The sequence below is a fragment of the Physeter macrocephalus genome, unplaced genomic scaffold (assembly GCF_002837175.3).
Source record: "Physeter macrocephalus isolate SW-GA unplaced genomic scaffold, ASM283717v5 random_315, whole genome shotgun sequence".
NCBI classification, from domain to species: Eukaryota; Metazoa; Chordata; class Mammalia; order Artiodactyla; family Physeteridae; genus Physeter; species Physeter macrocephalus.
This window is the reverse complement of record NW_021145596.1, coordinates 55480-75000: the sequence shown is the minus strand read 5'-3', so window position 1 is coordinate 75000 and position 19521 is coordinate 55480. Positions and strand designations below refer to the sequence as shown.

Genomic DNA, 19521 nt, shown 5'->3' with positions numbered 1-19521 from the left:
GAGAGCCTGGGGGACAGGTGACAGGTCACTAGTGGCTCCTGAGCTTGGTTCCCCTCCTAAGTTGAGCCTCTCCCTCACCTCTCACCTCTTCCCAGGCTTGCCCTTCACACTGGGCCCCCCAGCTGGGGGCAGGGGCTGCACTGAGCCTTCCCCTGGGCCATCCAGGCTGTCAGTGCTGCGAGCCTGTAGAGCAGAAAGAAGAATCAGAGGCCCCCAGAGATGGGAGCAGAGAGACAACGGGAGCATTGTTATCTGTCAGCCTGGGCCTGCGGCCCCGAATTGCTCCATACACTGCCCTGAGCAGGGAGAAGAGGGGTAGGTCAGGGGGAGGTAAAGGCTGGGCTGAGGGTAGGTCTGCTTCTTCGTGTGTGGTCTGGGGTGGGGGGCTGGCAGAGCAGGGCCCACGGGTGAATTAGGGAAAGAGCATGTTGGTACCATCTCTCCCCATTTAAAACCCTCCTGTAGCCCCAGCAGAGTATAGTCATCTCCCATATGTGCCTCTCCACGCCTTTCATAGACATCTGGACAGTCACTGCTCCCATCTTATCAGTCTTCCTGCTTCCACCTCTCCCTTCCTGCCAGCTTCTTCACAGCAAGAGCTAGTATAACTTTCACAAAACACAAATCTGCCTCTGTCTCTCCACAGGTCATGAATCTTCAATGGCTCCCTGTTGTCTTTAAGATAAAGTCTAAATATTCTGGTCTGTTTACCTCTCCAGCCTCATCTCTTCCCATTGCCTCCGCTCTCAGAGCTCTCAAACTTCTAAGAGTCCAACAAAAGTACTGTCTTCTCATTTCCTTCTAGGGCTTTGCAAAGGCTGTTCCTGCTGCATGGAACACTCTTCCCCATCCCTTCCCTGTCCTTTCACTTATCCCTCAGGTCTCAACTCTCATGTTCCCACCTCTCGGAAGTTCTCCCTGACCCTTCAGGCTGTGTCAGGCCCCTCTTCTGGACTCCCACATCCCCTGAGCCACCCCCATCCCAGGCTTGATGATGTTGCCTGAGCTTCCCTCATTACAGCCTTGAGCACTCTGAGATGTCCCTGTCTGGTGACAGTCCAATGGAGGAGTCCATCTCCCCCATTGGACTGGGGCTGAGTCCCTAGTCCCCCAGCATTGCCCAGCACAGAGCTGGGCACAGAATCGATGCTCCTCACAGGTTGGGTTGTGCCTGATTCCTCTCTGGGTCCCAAGGCCCAGTGCCAGCACAGTCACACAGCGGGGGCTGGGTAAAATCTGATGAATAAATTAACCATCTGCCAGATGAGGATTCCTCAGACTGGGCTCTAGCCTCTCCCTCCTTCATATCCCTACAATGCCGACTTCATCCTTTGGGTCTCACCCTTGGGTGGGTCCCTCTCCAGCCCATGAAGCTCCCCAAGGCAGGAGGGATCTGACTTTCTCTGTGCCTGGAGCAAAGGGGCTACACAGAGGTCTCAGTGAATGTTAAGTGAGCGAATGAGGGAATGAATGGATGAATGAGCAGGAGCAGCACGGTGGGAGAGGGAGACGGTGGGGGAGGGGGGATGAGGCCAAGAAGATGGAAAGGACCCAAGGATCACATCGCGGTACAGTGCACGCTTGGGATTAGGGTGGAGTAAGGAGGAGGGTAGCAGCTGGAGAGGCTGAAGTAAAGGTTCAGGCTGATGGGGGATAAGGGAGGGTTGGTTGAGAGGGACTGGGAAGGGGTGAGAAAGACGAGAAGGAGAAGAAAAGGGTCAGGCTGAGGATGGAGCCGGGTGGGGGTGGGGCTCAAGAATGAGAAACCGGCTGATGGTAGGAGGAGGAGGAGGGGTCTAGGCCAGGGAGGGCTGGAGGCTGGGATGAGGACGCTGAGGATGGCTCTGGGATAGGGGCTGGTGAAGGACCCAGAGAGCCTCAGCAGGCCCCTGAGGGGGCCAATTGGAGGATGCGGGGTCCTTCCCTGGACCAGCCCTTTTTCCTCCCAAGTCTGGGTCTTCGGCCACCGTCACCCCCATCCAGGGCGTGGGAGGGGGATGCGCCCTGAGGGGGCGGGGCTCGGGTAAGAGCTAGGGCCCAAGACCAGACCGGGGTACGAGAGGGACCGCGGTGAGGGGTGAGGGGCGGCGCAGGCCGCGGGCTCGGGCGGGGCCGGGGGCGGGGCGCGCGGGGCGTGGCCCCGCGCGGACAGACTGAATTCGCCGACAGATTGACGGCCGCGTGGGCGCCTCACCACCATGGTCGCGTAGCCTCCTCAGGCGCCGGCCGCGCTGGAACCCTCGCCCGTCGTCCTCGTCGCCGATGCTGCCGCCATGGCGACACAAAGGGGAGGGCGCGAGCTGCGCGCGGGCGGCTGCAGGCCCCGCCCCTAACGGCTGCCCGTGGCTCCGGCACTAGCCTCACAGGGGCGGGGGCAATGGGGGACGCGGCGCAGCGTCTCATTGGCTCCACCCTTGGCCTTCGGACGACGCCCCGCCCACCTGGAGGATTTTCATTGGCTTGGGTCTCATTTCTGGCTCGGTCTCTCCGGTCCCGCCCCGCGAAGTTTGACAGCGCCACGCCTATGCCTGCTTTTCATTGGCCGTCATTCCCCTCCTGAGACACACCCTCAGGTTCTTTATGCTTTGCTTCTAACATTTCTAACACTAAGCAGTGGACCCTTCCCTTAGTCCACTGTCAGTGACCGCTCCTCTGCCACTCTCAACTGGCTTCTCCCATGGCCTCAAGCTTTTCTCCATCCCCTAAGCAGCTCTTCAAAGTCTCGATCCTCTGACCCCACTTTGTCAGTCCTTGACCCCTCCCCTGCCCACAGAGTACTAACAACATTGGCCCCTGGATGTTTTTCACTGTCAGATGCTCTGCCTGGGACATAACCCTAGGCAATCTGCGACTTAGCCTCCCCCTACTCACTGAACATTTTCCTTGACTCCTCCTCTACTGCTTCTTACAGGCTGGCCTCCAGCCTTGACTCCTTTTTCCTAGGAATAAATTTAGCCTGCGTGCCTGAACATGACCACGCCTCCCATAAAGCCAGTCCCAATTGTTCCCGCTGTTGACTGAGGCTCAGAAAATACTCTGTAGGGACTTCCCTGGTGGCTCAGTGGTTAAAGATCCGCCTGCCAATGCAGGGGATACGGGTTCGAGCCCTGGTATGGGAAGATCCCACATGCCGCGGAGCAACTAAGCCCGTGTGCCACAACTACTGAGCCTGCGCTCTAGAGCCCGCAAGCCACAACTACTAAACCTGCATGCCACAACTACTGAAGCCTGCACACCTAGAGCCTGTGCTCTACAACAAGGGAAGCCACTGCAACGAGAAGCCCGCACACTGCAACCAGGAGTAACCCCCGCTTGCCGCAACTAGAGAAAGCCTGCGCGCAGCAACAAAGACCCAACACAGCCAAAAATAAATAATAAATAAATTAATTAATTAAAAATAAATAAATAAATACAGCTCTCTGATCCCTGGACCAGGTATGTACATTACAAAAAAAAAAAAGAAAAAAGAAAAAGAAAACACTCTGTAACAACACCCTTTCCAAGAGAATTTGCCATTGGTCATGCCCTCAGCAAGGCCCTCGAAGGTACATCCTTGATCCACCCATTCATTCATTCACAAACTCTGATCGCTTAATTTGTGGATATATCAGTAACCAAAACAGGGGAAAATATACCCTGCCCACATGGAGCTCAAAAGCTAGTGGGAAAAGACAGTTTACAAAATAAGTATTTTAAAATATAGAATATTAGAAGGCGATAAGTTCTATGGATAAAATTTAGGTCGAGATTGGGGAAAGGGAGTGCTGACGGAGGGGTAAATTTACAGCTACTTATTTCAGTTTATTGAACTTGCTGACCTCACTTCCATAACAGGGATTTCCCACATGAATTTCCCTCTGCCTGGAGTATTCTCTGAGCCCCTCCCCCCATTAAAACACGACTGCAAATTCTTTCACACTCCTCTCATGAAAAGGTAGAGTCTATCTCCATCTGGGCAGGATTGTGACAACTTCAACCAATAGAGAATAGGAATGAATAGGAATTGACACTATGTGATTTCCAAGGCTATGTAGTAAAAGGCAAAGGCATTCTTTGTCCACTGGAATGACTAGCTCTGGAGCCTTGAGGCATCATGTGAGAAGCGCAACTCTGTTGAGGTAGTCGTGCTCTGAGGAAGCATAAGCCACATGGAGAGACCTTGTGTAGGCACTACAGTCTGTAGTTCCAGCTTAAAGTCATCTGAGCCCTGATGTCAGACTTGGGAGTGAAGAAGCTCCAGAGATTCTGCCCCCAGCTGTCAAGCCACCTTTGTCTTCCCAGCTGAACCCCTAGACATCATGGAGCAGAGACAAACTGTCCCCAACTGTGCCCTGTCCAAATTTCTGACTCACAGAATCCATGAGCATAATAAAATGATTGTTTTATGCCACTAAGTTTTGGGGTGGCTTGTAGCCCAGAAATAGTAATTAGGATGGCCCTTTGTTCGTTATTAATTCCTACCTGTCTCAGCTCAAATGTAACTTCCTCAGGAAAATTTCTAGGTCCCACTCACCCCCAAGATCAGATTCTGCTACTATATTCTAGGTCCCACTCACCCCCCAAGATCAGATTCTGCTACTATAAACATCTTTTTTTCTCCTTATATCTAAGCAGCTATTTCCTTCTTTTGATTTTGTTTAAATGTATGGTTTGTTCAAAGAGACTGAAAACAAATATTTACCATGTCTGTGACATTACAAAGCTACTTTTTACAGAAATCTATCCTATCTTCTTTTTTGTAAATACAAATACCAAAATAATCCTGATATATTCTCTAACATTTTATTATAAAAATTTTCTAACATACAGCAAAGTTAAACAATTTTACACCCATATACCCACCACTTAGATCCTACCATTAGCATTTTACTATATTTGCTTTATCTCACATCTACCTATTACTCTAGTCATCCATTAATCTAAGTTTTGGATGCATTTCAAAATAAATTAAAGACATTGTATACTGTCTCCTAAATACTTCAGCATGCATATCCTTCATTGGAGTTTAATATTTATTTTTCTTTTGAGGTAAACGTTACATACCATGCAATTCATAAATTTCACTGAATTTTGACACCTTTGTAGTCAAAATCCTTATCCAGGATGGCAACTGGACTTTTTACATGGCATCCCAGGGCTCCAAAAGGAGGGGGACAGGGAGAGACGGAGAGAGAAGAGAGACTGGGAGAAAAACAGGTGGAAATTATATCATCTTTTCTAATCCAATTTAGAAAGTTAAAGTAATATCACTTCCTCTGCATTTTATTTGTGGAGGCAGTCACAAAGTTCAACCCAGTTTCAAGAAGGGACATAGACTCTACTTTTTTGATGGGAAATGTGTCGAAGTATTCACAGATAAAACAATAGGTTTTTCTATAGTCCGGACAGGTGATGATAGCCTAGACTGGGGTGGGGCAGTGGAATGGGGAGAAAGGCGGGGTTAAATTCTGGAGAGATTTTAAAGGTAGAGGTGATAGAACTTGCTGGTCAACTGACTGTGGGTGTGAGGGAACGAGAGGAGTCAATGACAGCTGTGAGGCTTCTGACCTGAGCAAGTAGAAGGATGGAGCTGAGAGGCAGGGAGCAGCAGGTTTAGGGGGAAGATTAAGATCTGTGGAGTTTGAGACATCTCTTAGACCTTTTTGTGTGGATGATGAGCAAGTAGCAGGGTACAAGAACCTGAGGTTCTAGGCTGAAGATAGAAATCTGTGGACTATCAGAAAAGAGATGGGGTTTAGAGCCCATGAAGCCAGATGAGAGCACCTGCGATTGACTGTAGATAGAAAAGTCAAGGCCAGGGCCCTGGGACACACTAAAGTGACAGGTGTGAGGCACAATGAGATGGCACAACCAGAGAGGTGAGGAGAGGGCTGGGGTTCTGGAAGCCAGGAAAAGAAGTGCTTCAAGGAGGGCGTGGGGATCAGAGCACCAAATGCTGCTGCTGGGTCAAACAGGATATGGACGGAGGCCTGACCATTGTCCAACACTCTGATGACTCTACAAGCTTCATACCCAGAGGACCGTTCCTTTGGTCTCATCTGAGACAGGAGGATCCACTCCTGAGTTGAAGGTCAGATAAGGTGAGTCCCAGTCTTGCCCGGAGCCCCTCTCTTGCCCTCATAGGGGATGAAACCAGAAGAGACTTTGCTTCAGTGGTCAGAAACTAGGGTGAGGTGGGGCAGGGCAGAGCTAGGGTGTGTGTGTGGGAGGCGGGGCATGGGAGCTATTTCCCTAAATTAGCATGACCCTTGGCCTTTCCAAAACAACTTCTTTCTCAGAGACAACCAGTAACCTGAAAAAAACATTTATTAGGAAAAATAGAATCTGTACAATTCAAAGTCGTCTGGCCTCAAGAGAGGCTCCTTCCCTCCTCAGCCGCATCCTTGGGGACCCGGGAGGCGACCTGGCTGGGGGAGACCAAGACTCTGGGTCTTCAGTGTGGCCCAGCAGGCGGGATATCTGGGCATCCACTTTCCTGGAAAAAGGACAGGGGAGTAGAGGTTGAGGTTTTGCTCAGGATTGGGGTCTGGGGCTGTGTATGTTCTGGGAAACGGGCTCAGGAGAGGTGGGTACCAAACGGCGGTCTCAGAGGATTCAGGGGCCGGGTGTCTTAAATCCTGGCATGGTCACCTTTTCTGCCGCCGCAGCTCCGCCCTTTGAACCCTTAGCACCTGCAGTATAGGGTCGTCCTGGAACTCGCTGCCGTCGGAGTCTGGGGGGAAAAGAGTGAGATTCAGGGGGCCGGACTCGTAGCGTGCTGGACTGCCATCCAGATTCGGGGCAGCCACGAGCGTCGATGCGCATCAGCTCACCTTCCGCAGCCTGCAGAAGTCTGGCAGCCTGGGAGAGGATGTCCTCTGAGGGGGCGTGGCCATCAGCGGATGAGGGCGTGGCCACAACTTCAAGAGCCCCCTCCTTGAACGGACGGGGCGGGGCCTTAACACAAGTGGCCGCCTCCTCAGCTGGAGGGGGCCGGACCTTGGGCGGCTTACACCCGACTTCAGCCAAGAAAGTGTCTTTGTTCTTCCTAGGCACCGATCCCACTAGGGGGAGCATGGCCTTGGCGTTCCGAGACTCGGCCTTAGACCGACCCTGCGGGGTCTCTGCCTGGGGACACCGTGATTCAGATGGAGGGGCCGTGACCTCTGAACGAGGGCACAGAGTCTCGGTTTGAGGGCGTGTGGCCTTGACTTTCTGAGATTCAGCCTTGGGTGGAGGCGGGCCCTCTTGGCGAGGGGGCGTGTCCTCCAGGCTGTCTGGAAACAGCCGAGCCGCCACTACTTGGCCCAGCGCGCCTCTGAGCTGCGGGCCAGGGCCCTCGTCCGCTGCCGTGATTCGCCCAGCAGACTCCTGGCGTTGGGCTCTGCTTCTTCGAGGCTTGGAGCTCTGCCTCTCGAGCTCGCCTGGGCTGCATGGTGCAGGGGTGGGCGGGCCCTGGGGGGCGGCAGGGGGCGCGGGAGTGGAGGCAGAGGGCGCAGTGGTTGAGGCTGGAGGCGCAGGAGTGGAGGCTGGGGGCGCTGGGGTGGAGGCCGCGGCCGTGGGAGGGATGGCCCCAAGAGATACGCAGGGACCGGGCTGCGGGGCCCAGAAGAATCCATGGGGACTGGGGCCCCAAAAGATATGTGGAGAGAACCCTGGGGGAATAGGAGGCCTCTCCAAGCGGAAGGCTTCCCGGGGACCAGATGGAGCCACACTGCCCCAAAGTGGGATGCAGTTAGGCTGGGTTCCCAGGGAACCAAGGGTCTCTGCAGGGGCAGGAGAGGTCTGTAGACAGATGGGGATAGGGACCTGAGAGGGAGAGAAAGGGTAGAGGGTCCTCAGTCCCCCTCAGCCTCTCCCTCCCTCCAACTTCCCTTAGGATCCCCGCTCCAGCCGCCTCAGTCTCCTCCCTCCCCCATCTCACCGTAGGGGTGAGGGCAGGGGTCTGGGGCAGCACCCAGGTTCCATCACCCTGGCTTCCTCGAGCCTGTTCAAGCTTCCGCCGCTGCCGCCACTGGTACAGAATGTCATCCTCTGGCCGCAGGGGTGCCCGGGAGGAGACTGGGGATGGAGTAGGGATGGGGGCAGGTGCTGGGGTTGCTGTGGAGTAAGTAGAGGGAAGAGGGGTAAGGCAGGGCCTGGGGGGATGAGCAAGGACAGCCTAGCACACACCCTTCGACTGTACCAGAAGGTTAATCAGACAGGCTCTCCAGTTAATGTCCCAACTCCCCTGCAGATTGGGAAGTGGGGAAAGGGGCAGAATCAGAGAAGAGAGCCCTCAAGGGCTTCTCAACCTGTCATCATTCAATTCTTCATTCATCAACAAATATTTATTGAGCTCTTACTATTTGCCAGGCACTGTTCTGGACATGGTGGTTACAGCAGTGACCAAGGCGGATCCTCCAGAATCTGCCCACTTCTCCCCACTTTACTTCCCTCACCTGCCAACCCCAAAGCAACTTCCTCCCTGGTTTCCCTTCTTCCTATCCTCCCAAACTGTCCCCACCCGCAGCCAGAGGGAGCCTGTGAACACCTGAGTCAGATCAGGGCCTTCCTGGGTTAGAATCTTCCCCAGGCTGCACCTCTCTCCTGTTAAAAAGCAAGTCTTTGCATTTGTGGTTTCCTCTGCCTGGAAGGCTCTTCGTTCATGTAACCACAGGGTTCACTCCAAGTCTTTGCAATATTTGCCCAAGTATCACCTTCTTAGTGAAACCTTCCCTGACTACCCTATTCAAAACTGCAACAACCCCAGCCCTACTACTCTCCATCCTCTTTCCTGTTCCATTTTTCTCCTTAGCACTTATCACCTTCTAACTACTAAATATTATACTTCTTTGCTTATTTATTGTTCATCTCTCCCTCCACAATGCCAGCTACACAAGGGCAGCAATTTTTGTCTATCCGGCCATTATCATATCCTCAGTGTCAAGAACAGGACCTAGTGTCAGTATTTGTGGCATAAATGCAAAGTGAACTGTTTATTGTGTTCCATCCCAGTGCCCAGCCCTGTGCTGGGAATAAAGCAGTGACTAAAGACAGGGCCGCTGGCTGTCCTCAGTCCTGTGGGGCAAAGAGACACCATTCCCTACCACCCAGAGCATCATTTTGTCAGTTAGTATGTCTACCATTATCTCTCAGAAGCCCCACCTACTAATGCTGCACAGAGAAGGTGGGGGTACATCATGTGGGACCTCTTCTTCTCTCCCTTCTATATACTGTGATTCTACTTCCAAACCTGGCCACTTCCCTCTACTCTGCTCCTCAGGCTCTGGCCCAACCCAAACTACCAGAGTCTGTCTCTCACTAGATGTTGATAGCAGCCATAGGGAGCCAATAAAGATCCTGTGCCCTCCTTGCTCAGAACTCTCCCGCGGCTCCCCGGTAGATTATGACCAAATGCCTCACATGCTTACATAGCCTATGGAATCTGACCCCTTGGCAGTCTCTTCCACCTTATCCCACACTACTCTTACTCCTGGCTCTTGCCTTTCCTAGTTCATTGTCTGCATCGTGTTCCCTCCGACCTCAGGTCCTTTGTGCAGGCTAGAGGGCTATTGTCCCCACCTGCATCATTCAGGTCTCCACTTAGATAGCACCTCTTCCAGGAAGGCCTTCTCTGACATCCCAGCATTGCAATTCTCTCCTGCATGGCCCTCATTTCTGCTTATATTTCACATTTGTTTGTGGAGTTATGTAGCTATTCTCTGCCCCACACTCACTATCCTGTGAGGACCATGAAGGTGGGACCATGTATGGTTGGTTCACTAAGGAATCCCCAATCCCGCTCACAGGCTTCATACACAACAGATATTCAATGTTTGTTATGTGAAATAATGAATACATTTAATCTGCAAAACAACTCATGAAGTAGGTAGTAGTTTTATCCCCATTTTAAAGATGAGGAAACTGAGGCTCAAGGAGGAGAAGTGAATAAAAAGAGAATAAAAAGAGAAGGAGCAAAGAATCAGACAGGGGAGTGCTTGGGCAGGATCACACAACATGCACAAACAACACTCTGTTCTCTCTGCTTGCCTGTCCCCACTCACGGGAGTCCTGTGAGACATGCAGAGCATCTGTCCTGTGCACCACTGCATCCCAGGACCTGGGCACAGAGTAACGGTAACAACGATGACCGTAACAGTAACCCAGGTCCTTAATCCAATCTCTGAAATCTTGGGGGCAGAAATTTGAGAGTTCAACAGTTTGCATGTTTTAGCAAAGTTACATGGTATGTACAGTGTTGACAGGGGTCTGGGTCCGTACACCAGACTCAAACACATTGGTATTTAGCTGAACAATATGAAATTGCCATTATTCAACTATTTTTCACTCACAGACAAAAGTTTCATATGGTTCAATGTTATATATCCATAGAAAGAAGCATGAATATTTACTCCCTGACTTCAGACTATACTACAAAGCTACAGTAATCAAAACAGAATGGTACTGGCACAAAAACAGACAAGTAGATCAATGGAATAGAACAGAGAGCCCAGAAATAAACCCACACACTTATGGTCAATTAATCTACAACAAAGGAAACAAGAATATACAATGGGGAAAAGACAGTTTCTTCAATAAGTGGTGCTGGAAAAACTGGACAGCTACATGTAAAAGAATGAGATTAGAATATATTCTCCCACTACATACAAAAAGAAACTCAAAATGGATTAAAGACCTAAATGTAAGACCTGAAGCCATAAAACTCCTACAAGAAAACACAGGCATAGAACACTCTTTGACACAAATCATAGCAATATTTTTGTAGCTCTGTCTCCTAACGCAAAGGAAACAAAAGCAAAAATAAATGAATGGGATCTAATTAAACTTAAAAGCTTTTGTACAGCAAAGGAAACCATCAACCACACAAAAAGACAACCTACTGAATGGGAGAAAATATTTTCAAACAGTATGACTGATAAGGGATTAATGACCAAAATATATTAACAGCTTATACAACTCAACATCAGAAAACAAACAACCTGATTAAAAGATGGGCAGAAGACCTGATAAGACATTTTTCCAAAGAAGACATACAGAAGGTCAACAGGCACATTCAAAGATGCTCAACATTGCTACTCATCAGAGAAATGGAAATCAAAATCACGATGAGATATCACCTCATACCTGTCAGAATGGCTATCACTGAAAAGACCACAAATAACAAATGTTGGTGAAGATGTGGAGAAAAGGGAACCCCGGTACACTGTTTATGGGAATGTAAACTGGTGCAGCCACTGTGGAAAACAATACGACGGTTCCTCAAAAAACTAAAAATAGAACTACCATATGATCCAGCAATTCTACTCCTGGGTCTATATCTGAAGAAAATGAAAACAGTAATTCAAAAAGATACATGCACCCCAATGTTCCTAGCAGCATTATTTACAATAGCCAACATATGGAAGCAACCTAAGTAAGTGTCCATCAACAGACAAATGGATAAAGAAGATGTGGTGTATATATACAATGGAATCCTACTCATCCATTAAAAAGAATGAAATTCTACCATTTGCAACAACATGGATGGACCTGGAAGGTATTATGCTTAGTTAAATAAGTCAGACAGAGAAAGGTGAATACCATATGTTATCACTCATATGTAGAATTGAAAGAATAAAATAAACGAATGAATATAACAAAACAGAAACTGACTCACAGATATAGGGAACAAACTAGTGGTTACCAGTGGGGAGAGGCAAGCAGAGGAGGGGCAGGATGGGGACAGGGGCTAAGAGGTACAAACTACTGTGTATAAAATAAATAAGCTACAAAGAAATATTGTGGAGCACAGGGAATATAGCCAATATTTTATAATAACTTTAAATGGAGTATAATCTGTAAAAATTTTGAATTACTATGTTGTACACCTGAAACTAATATAATATTGTAGATCAACTATACCTCAATAAAAATAGTATGAATATTCACCCTAAATAGGATAGATATATGAATATTCTTCGTATTATTTACATCAAATTTTGCTGGCAAATCAGCTGTGGTGCCAAATCTGCAAAAAGCCTTCTGATTTGGGGGCTTCGTGTTCAGAACTGCAGACAGGATGCAGAGAGAGAACATGCATACTCCTGATAGCTACTGTTAACAGAGCCGTGCTAGGTGTTCCATGTATTCACCAACTCATTTAATCCTCACAACACCCATAGCAGAGGAGTAGAATTATTTCCCCTGTTTTACAGCTGGGGAAACAAGGCCCAGAGAGGCCCAAGGTCACAGAGGTGGTAAGTCGAAAGGCTGGGATTTGCACCCAGACTGCCCTCATCCTTGCCTCCCAGAACCTACCTTGTGCCTTGGGGTCAGAGCCCTTGCTGGAGTCAGGAGTGAAGGTCATGGAGAAGGGAGAGAGGCCACCAGAGCTGACGGGGAATGAGGAGATGCCGGCATCGCTGAGGCTGAGGGAGGAGGAGGAAGAGATGGAGGCCTTGCTGTAGGGAGAGGCAGAAGTGAGGTAACGGGGGTCTCAGAGGCAGTGGCCCGAGCCTGGAGGGGTAGGAGTGGGGAGGGTGATGGGGACGGGGGAGGCACCTGCGTTTGAGCAGCCTGGCAGCTCTGCTTTGCAGGCTCAGTGTCTCCAAGTCCAACAGGGATGAGTTCCACGTGTTGAGGCTCTGTAAGGTGAGAGGGGTGAGAGGCCAGTCCCCATCCCAAAGGCTACTGGGAAAGGGGCTCGGGACAGAGGGCCTGGATGCAGGTCTACATTCCACCTGGTGCCCTCACATGCTGGCTTAGAATCTGCTCTTCCTCCTCAGGAAAGAGAGACCAGGTTTTCCTCTGTGGATCCATATCCCTCAGTGCAGTCATTGTTATAGAAGGGTTGACCATGCCTTCCTGATCAGGCCTGGCTAGTCATAATGTTCTGTCCTCTGGTTCACAGTGATTGGCTCAAAGATGAGCGAATGAGAATATTCCCTGGGGTTTAGGGTGGAGCTATTGGAAAAGCCTTCTCTTTCCACTGGAGTGATCAAGTACATTAGAAGCCTAGAGTTAACAGGGCCATCTTAGCTATTTTGAGGGGAAAGCCTACCTGAGATTGAGCCAAACAAAGAGGAACAGAGAGCCATGAGAGTCAAGTTCCTCCCAATATGGTTCAAACACCTGGATTCAGCTATGCCTGAAAGCAGATTCCTTTGGCTTTCTTGATTGCATTAGCCAGCAAGACCTCCCTTTTTTGTTTACACTTCCTTGAATTGGGAGTTGACTCTAATTCCATCCCAGGGCTGGTGCTGCCAGTTCAGGCACGTAGGGGAAGGAGTGGATGGGGATGTCACCTGCTTTATTTCCTGAAGGGGGGCCATAGTCTGTGATGCACTGGCCACCTTGGCACGAGTCGGGACTGCTGTGTTGGGTCTTCCTTCTGGTTCATTGGCTCCTGTTGAGAAGCTCCAATTGATTTAGGGGGGGCCAGGAGGAGTGGCTGCTGGGGGTATCGCTCAGGAGAGGTTATAGGCCAGGAGTAGATGAGACTGAAGCAGGTACCTGCTGCAAGTTGACTGCTGGCGTCTGGTGATTCAGGCCACAGCCACCAAAAGTCAGCTGGGGTTGGGCCTGCAGACTTGCGTTCCTCTCGGCTTGTGGGCTGAGCCTGTCGGAACCGGTTTATGTACCTGTGAGCATCAGAGAATTGCAAGGTGGGTGGGATGAGGAAAGCCTAATATTTAATAATAACAATAATAATCACAATAGCCAATGTTTACCTAGCTCCATAGCAGCACTTGGGAGTTGTCCCTCAACATCAGTTCTCCTTTCTTATGAAGTAATGCAATTTTGTTTTGTTTTTTTTTGCCACGCTGTGCGGCATGTGGGATCTTAGCTCCCCAACCAGGGATTGAACCTGTGGCCCCTGCATTGGGAGTGCGGAGTCTTAACCACTGGACCGCCAGGGAAGTCCCCCAGTAATGCAGTATTATATAAGATGACGTAATCCGGGGCACATAGCCACTCTTCTATAAATACATTTACCAGGTGCCCTGGTAGCTTTATGGCCATGTAACTCTGTTCTTGACCAACAGGTACGAGGAGACGTGATTCTGGAAAGTGGATGTGGCTGGGAGCCATTATGGGCCATTAAGGAAAGGGTAACAGCCTAGGGAAGTGAGAGGGACAAGAGAGAAGGAAACTGTGTCTCTGACACACCTCAATTAGGGGCTGCCATATCAGGCCTGGTTGCTTCTGTCTGGACTATTAGGTGAGGAAGAAATAAGTACTCTCTTGTTTAAGCCACAATTAATTTGGGACTCTGTGTTATAGCAGCTGAACTTGGATTCTACAAATCCAAGTGCTCACTATGTGACAGGCATTGTTATAGATGCTGTACAGACAGTAACTCATTGAAAATTTAAAACAGCCCTAGAGCATACATGCTATTAATATCCCCAATTTACAGATGAGGAAACTGAGGCCAGGATCATATACAGAGTTGGTGACAAAGCTTGGATTTGAACCTCGCTCCAGATCGCTTGCTAACATGCATGAAAGTGTGGTCCTAAAAGTGCAGATCTGGCTGTGATGATTATTATGGGATGTCTGCCCCCTCCCACTGATCCAAACCCTTCTTTTCCCCCAGGGCTACTGCTACTTACTTGGCCACCACAGAGTCCCCGCAGTCAGTCACGGTGGGTGGTGGAGAGGCTCCCATCTGTCCCTCAGTGGTGCTGGGTGGGGAAGGGGTCCCTGAGCTGGATGGCCAGGACTCCTCAAACAGCTCAGGGGATTCGGGACCTGTGGCCAGAGCCCTGGGAGCTTCTGGGAGCCTGGATCTCTGGGACCTGGATGAGCTCAGGGTCTAAGATAGGGGAAGCGAGGAGAAGAAAAAGTGAGGCTGAGGGTTTATCCCTGTAGGGTAACGAAGACACATACGAAGTCTCAGTCCGGAGGGGAGGAAACACATCCCACGATTGCAACAACTCAAAGTGATTGGGCTGTGATGAGGGATTTAGGTGGTAGAGGACAGGATAAGGGTAGGGCCATGGGGAAGAGAGGAGGGACTGTCTTTTGATCTCTCACCCCCATCTCTCATCATGTCATCCTTCCCTCTAGTCGTCACTCCCTTGCTACTGGGCTGGAACACAGCACTCTCTGTTGGATGTCCTCACCTTGGAGTGCCAGGTCAGTAGTGGCTTCGACCCAGGGGGCCGTCCCCAAAAGGTACTGTCTTGGGTGGAGAAAACTGGCAAGCTGCAAGGGGAGAGGGCGGTTGGCAGGCAGAGCATGGTCACTGCAGCCCTGCTGGGAGGCTGTATGTGGGTGGGGTGAATGGGAGAATGGTAAGAGGGCAGAACCACACTATGATTCCCATGGATTCCTGGAAGAGATGGACTATAATTCCCATGAAGCACCACTGCACATTCAAGATAATGATACTGGAGGCACGATTCCCACCAGCCCTTGGAGCAGTCTCAAAAGAGAAGAACCCAGGAACTGTTGGTTGGTGGTTCTTAACCGTGGATCCAGTCTAGGAGGAATCTTTTAAAACTACATTTGCGTGATCCTCACCCCAGACCAAAAGAATCAGAATATCAGGAAGGGGGCTGGGCATGTACATACATCTTCTTCGCAGTGTCCCAGGTGATTCTGAAGTGGAGCTCACGTTAAGGGCCAAGGCTAAACCTTATCACGGTACATTTCCCATAAGTCCTTGGGACACTATCTGAGGAGAAAGGGGTAGATGGATTACAATCCCTATAGTCACGGGGCTCCGCCTAAGCAAGAAAGGTCAAAAATAACACCCATGGGGTCTGGGGACAAATTCAAAATTAAGAATATTAATTCCCAAGATGCCCCTGAGAATTGCCAGGTTAGAGGAAAAAAAAAAAGCCCTCGGGGCCGCTTAGCGGTACGTAAAACGCTCTGGAACCCCCGGGATGGTGAAGTCCAAGGCGGGAGCCGGTTAAGGCTGTGGAGCATCTTGGGAGTTGTAGTTCCAGTGCGGCTGAGAACGAAGACTCCGCACCCTAGAAAACCTGATCCTAGGTTGCGTTGCTCTCACCCTTGGTCCTCCCCAGGCCTCTTGTGATCCCCGGAAGAGGGATCGCTCTCACCTGCGGTCCATCCCGCAGCTACCTCGCCGATTCCGCCTGCTCTGCTCGGTCACCGGACTCACTCGGAGCGCATCTTTGTCGCTTAGCAATGCCCTATCAGCCCCGCCCCTCTCTGGGACTGCAGGCGCGGGAAGAGAGCGGCCTCCAAGGCCGCGAATGACAGGAAAATAAAAGTAATTGGACGGTGGCCAAAGGGAGATGTCTCACAATTGGTTGGCTGTAACGTGAATGAGAGAGCATGTTTAATTGGAGAACCGTAGCGAGCTGCAGTAATTGGCAAGTCCGTGGACCAATGGAAAGGAGCTGAGGCTGGGCTCGCGGTTAGGAGGGGTTCCAATGTACTCTCGCTTTCCTGTACTCGTGTATTCTGGCCACTCCCCCTCTTGCTGCGTAAATCTCATCCAGATTTCAGTCTAACTACGGCTTTTCCCGTTGCAGGGGCAATAAGGCCGTCTATGCCCTCTCTAACCGCCGTCCCTCCATCAGTCCAGCAGCCTACCAGTCCCACCCGGTCATCTAACCACTTCCGTCTTGCTCCAGGAGCAGCCGGTTGCGCCAAATGCCAGGCCTGAGCTCCTGGCCGAGGTGGCTGGATCAAAATGAGCTATTTTGGGCCCCGGCGCGCTGCCCCAGGGGGGCCAGCCTGGACTGTTCTTGCCCGCACCGCCTGGCCGTTGCTCACCTGGCAGACCCCGCTGCCCTGTGCACCCGAGGCTGAGTCAGACGCACAGAATTAGGCCTGGCTTGCCGGGATGCTGGGACCAGGGCCCTGCTGAGATGGGAATAGGGTCTGTTCTGTGTCCTCCTGACAACCTGGCCCAGCTACCGCATTCCCTGTACCCAGGAATCTGCTCCTAAGACCGCCATCTGCGTCATCTTCAGAGCGCCTTCGGGGCGGGGGTGGATTAAAGGGACTGGGAATTCTTTGGTGGGTGTCTCAGGCCGTGGGTCCCAAACGCCACGCTTGCACCCCACTCTGGCAAGGCTCCGCCTCCTCAGCTTTAGTTTTCCTTTCGGAAAATTGGGGAATGATACCTCCCTGGCATTCAGCAGGCGCTTAATAAATGGCCAAGTCATTGTTGGGCTGTCTAAATAAGGCTCTATTAATGGCCGGCTCTGGCCGCAGTCCCAACGTCCCCGGGCGGCCCGCCGAGGGGCGGACACAGAGCGTACTATAAAGCAGCGGCGGCACCCGCTGGGGCACTGCGGAGCCTAGGGCGGCGGCGGAGCACGATGGAGATCCCGGTGCCTGTGCAGCCGTCTTGGCTGCGCCGCGGCTCGGCCCCGTTGCCCGGGCTTTCGGCACCCGGGCGCCTCTTCGACCAGCGCTTCGGCGAGGGGCTGCTGGAGGCCGAGCTGGCTGCGCTCTGCCCCGCCGCGCTGGCCCCCTACTACTTGCGCGCACCCAGCGTGGCGCTGCCTACCGCCCAGGTGCCAGGCCTGGGGGAGGGGCGGTAACCCGTCTACTTCCAAGGCTGGGGTCCCCGGTCACCCTGAGGGGGGGTGAAGGAATGTCCCTTGACTTTGAGCGGGCCAGAGAGTCCCCGGCCCCTCAGAGGGGCTTCCGGTGTTCCCTGAGTATGGATTCTCGGAGGTCAGATTACTGAAAGGGGTGGGAGGTCCCCGTCAGTCTGAGGAGGGTCTCAGCTCCGAGAGGAGTGTAAGGGCTGGGTCACTAATTGGGTGGGGGCGGTCACTCTGAGGGAAGTCTTGGTGATTCTGAAGGAGGCCGGGGACCCAGGGAATCTGGGAAAAGGGGGGAGCCCAGTCATTCTGAAGGGCGTGGGGTTCCCAGTGCCTCCCGAGGGGAGGGAATATTTTGTTATTCTTGAGGAAGAGAGTTTGGAGACTGGTGACTGTATGTCTCCTGGAGAGGTAGAGGGGAGGGAGGGTCCTGTGACTTGAGAAAGGGGGGTCTGGCCACTCAGAAGTGGGGGAGGAGTACTGGTAACTACTGAGGGCTCAAGCAATCCCGTGACTCGAGTGGGAGGGTAGAAAGGGGACTCTGGAGACTCTGGGGGAGGAGGCATCTTGGCGATTTCTGGGGGGGGGTGGCGCAGTAAGGGCCCCTGGTGATCTGAGGGGAAGGGGGCTGAGCAGTCAGTGTTCAGAAGGACACGCTGACTACGGCGTTGCTGACACTGGGGGAGAGGGCAGGCCTTACCCCGTGAGGACGGAGGTCCCTGACCTTGCAGGGTAAGGGGGCCTCATCACTCTGGATGAGAGGGGAATCCCAGTGGCTACAAGGGGAGGGACCGATCCCAGTTATTCTGGGCGAAGAGGTCCTCGGTGGCTACGTGTAGGAAAGGGGACGCCCCAGTTCCAGAGGCCAGGAACAGCTGCAGCACCGGAACCAACGGAGAACCAAGGGGAGGGGCCTTTCTGGGTCTCCGGAGCCTCGCTCCGCCCGATGACTATCGGGCTGTGCGCAGGTATCGACCGACCCCGGGCATTTCTCGGTGCTGCTGGATGTGAAGCACTTCTCACCGGAGGAAATCGCCGTCAAGGTGGTTGGCGACCACGTGGAGGTGCACGCGCGCCACGAGGAGCGCCCGGTGAGCCCGCTGGCGGGGGCCGGGCCAGAACGAGTACGCGGGATCCGCAGGCCGGAGGGGCGGGGCATCTACAGGGAATGGGCAGAGCCCCTCAAGCCTCTTTTCCTCCAGGATGAGCACGGATACATCGCGCGCGAGTTTCACCGCCGCTACCGCTTGCCGCCTGGCGTGGACCCTGCGGCCGTGACGTCCGCGCTGTCCCCTGAAGGCGTCCTTTCCATCCAGGCCGCACCTGCTCCGGCCCAGGCTCCACTGCCGTCGCCGCCGGCGGCTGTCGCCAAGTAGGAGCCAGGGCACGCCTGAACCCTGGGAGCCGCCTCAGGCCCCGCCACCGCACTTTTAAAGCCGACCTGACTCCGCCCAGCCAGATGTCCCGAGCGCGCCAAGACTACCCGCCCACCCAGTCTGGGATGTGCCTTGAACCTTCCAACCTAGACGCAGCCTTGATAACGTAGACCTTTCCACTGACACTGCCTCTCTCACACACTCTCCTGTTTTCAAACCTCCGGACACCTCTCTGGCTTCCAGCCCCTACAAGCACAATCCCTCAGCCTACAGTCTCCCATCCCCACTGACCCCGCTTGGCGTAGAACCCCACTCCAAACTCCCTATTTCCTTCTGACTTCTCTAGGAAAACATCTCCACACTCCGTTTCAATCCCCCCCACCCAAGATTATGATGTAGACAGACCTGCCCCCACCCTAGGCCTAGGCCAGTCAAGCATAAGCCCCCGCTTCCCCTCAAATGTCCCAGACTCTGCACAGACCTCCCACCCTGGACCTTCCTGGCCTGGTCCCCAAGACTCTGGGTCCTTCCCCTCATTCCAACCAGATACTCCACTTCTCCTCACTCTCTCCCCCCAACCCATCTTCTAACTTGAAACCTCAGCCAGCCACCCCCAGACTCTTGAACCCCTTTTCTGACCCCCTCCC

At 52.3% G+C, this 19521-nt stretch overlaps 2 protein-coding genes across 7 annotated transcripts; one reads left to right on the top strand and one right to left on the bottom strand.

Moving 5' to 3' along the window:
* Positions 1 to 6301: 6301 nt before the first annotated feature.
* On the bottom strand, positions 6302 to 16183 carry PROSER3 (proline and serine rich 3). Of its 5 annotated transcripts, none has more exons than XM_028485095.1 (12): positions 16035 to 16183; positions 15541 to 15643; positions 15001 to 15171; positions 14577 to 14779; positions 13474 to 13601; positions 13266 to 13366; positions 12523 to 12605; positions 12280 to 12422; positions 7904 to 8079; positions 6813 to 7788; positions 6631 to 6712; positions 6302 to 6475 (listed from the first exon to the last, which is right to left on the bottom strand). In XM_028485095.1, the coding sequence occupies exons 3-12, from the start codon at positions 15004 to 15006 to the stop codon at positions 6334 to 6336; spliced, it is 2040 nt and encodes a 679-aa protein (XP_028340896.1). In that variant the 5' UTR covers positions 15007 to 15171; positions 15541 to 15643; positions 16035 to 16183; the 3' UTR covers positions 6302 to 6333. The 5 variants fall into 5 exon arrangements, 4 of the variants coding, with proteins under 4 accessions (XP_028340896.1, XP_028340897.1, XP_023988527.1 ...); XM_028485096.1 differs by having other exon boundaries at positions 15541 to 15639; XM_024132759.3 differs by lacking the exons at positions 15541 to 15643; positions 16035 to 16183 and having other exon boundaries at positions 15090 to 15516.
* A 1043-nt stretch (positions 16184 to 17226) lies between these two features.
* On the top strand, positions 17227 to 19311 carry HSPB6 (heat shock protein family B (small) member 6). Of its 2 annotated transcripts, none has more exons than XM_007101069.4 (3): positions 17227 to 17465; positions 18467 to 18589; positions 18701 to 19311. In XM_007101069.4, exons 1-3 carry the CDS (start codon positions 17268 to 17270, stop codon positions 18872 to 18874), a joined length of 495 nt encoding a protein of 164 aa, XP_007101131.1. In that variant the 5' UTR covers positions 17227 to 17267; the 3' UTR covers positions 18875 to 19311. The 2 variants fall into 2 exon arrangements, with proteins under 2 accessions (XP_007101131.1, XP_023988308.1); XM_024132540.3 differs by having other exon boundaries at positions 18467 to 18622.
* The last annotated feature ends 210 nt before the right edge of the window (positions 19312 to 19521 follow it).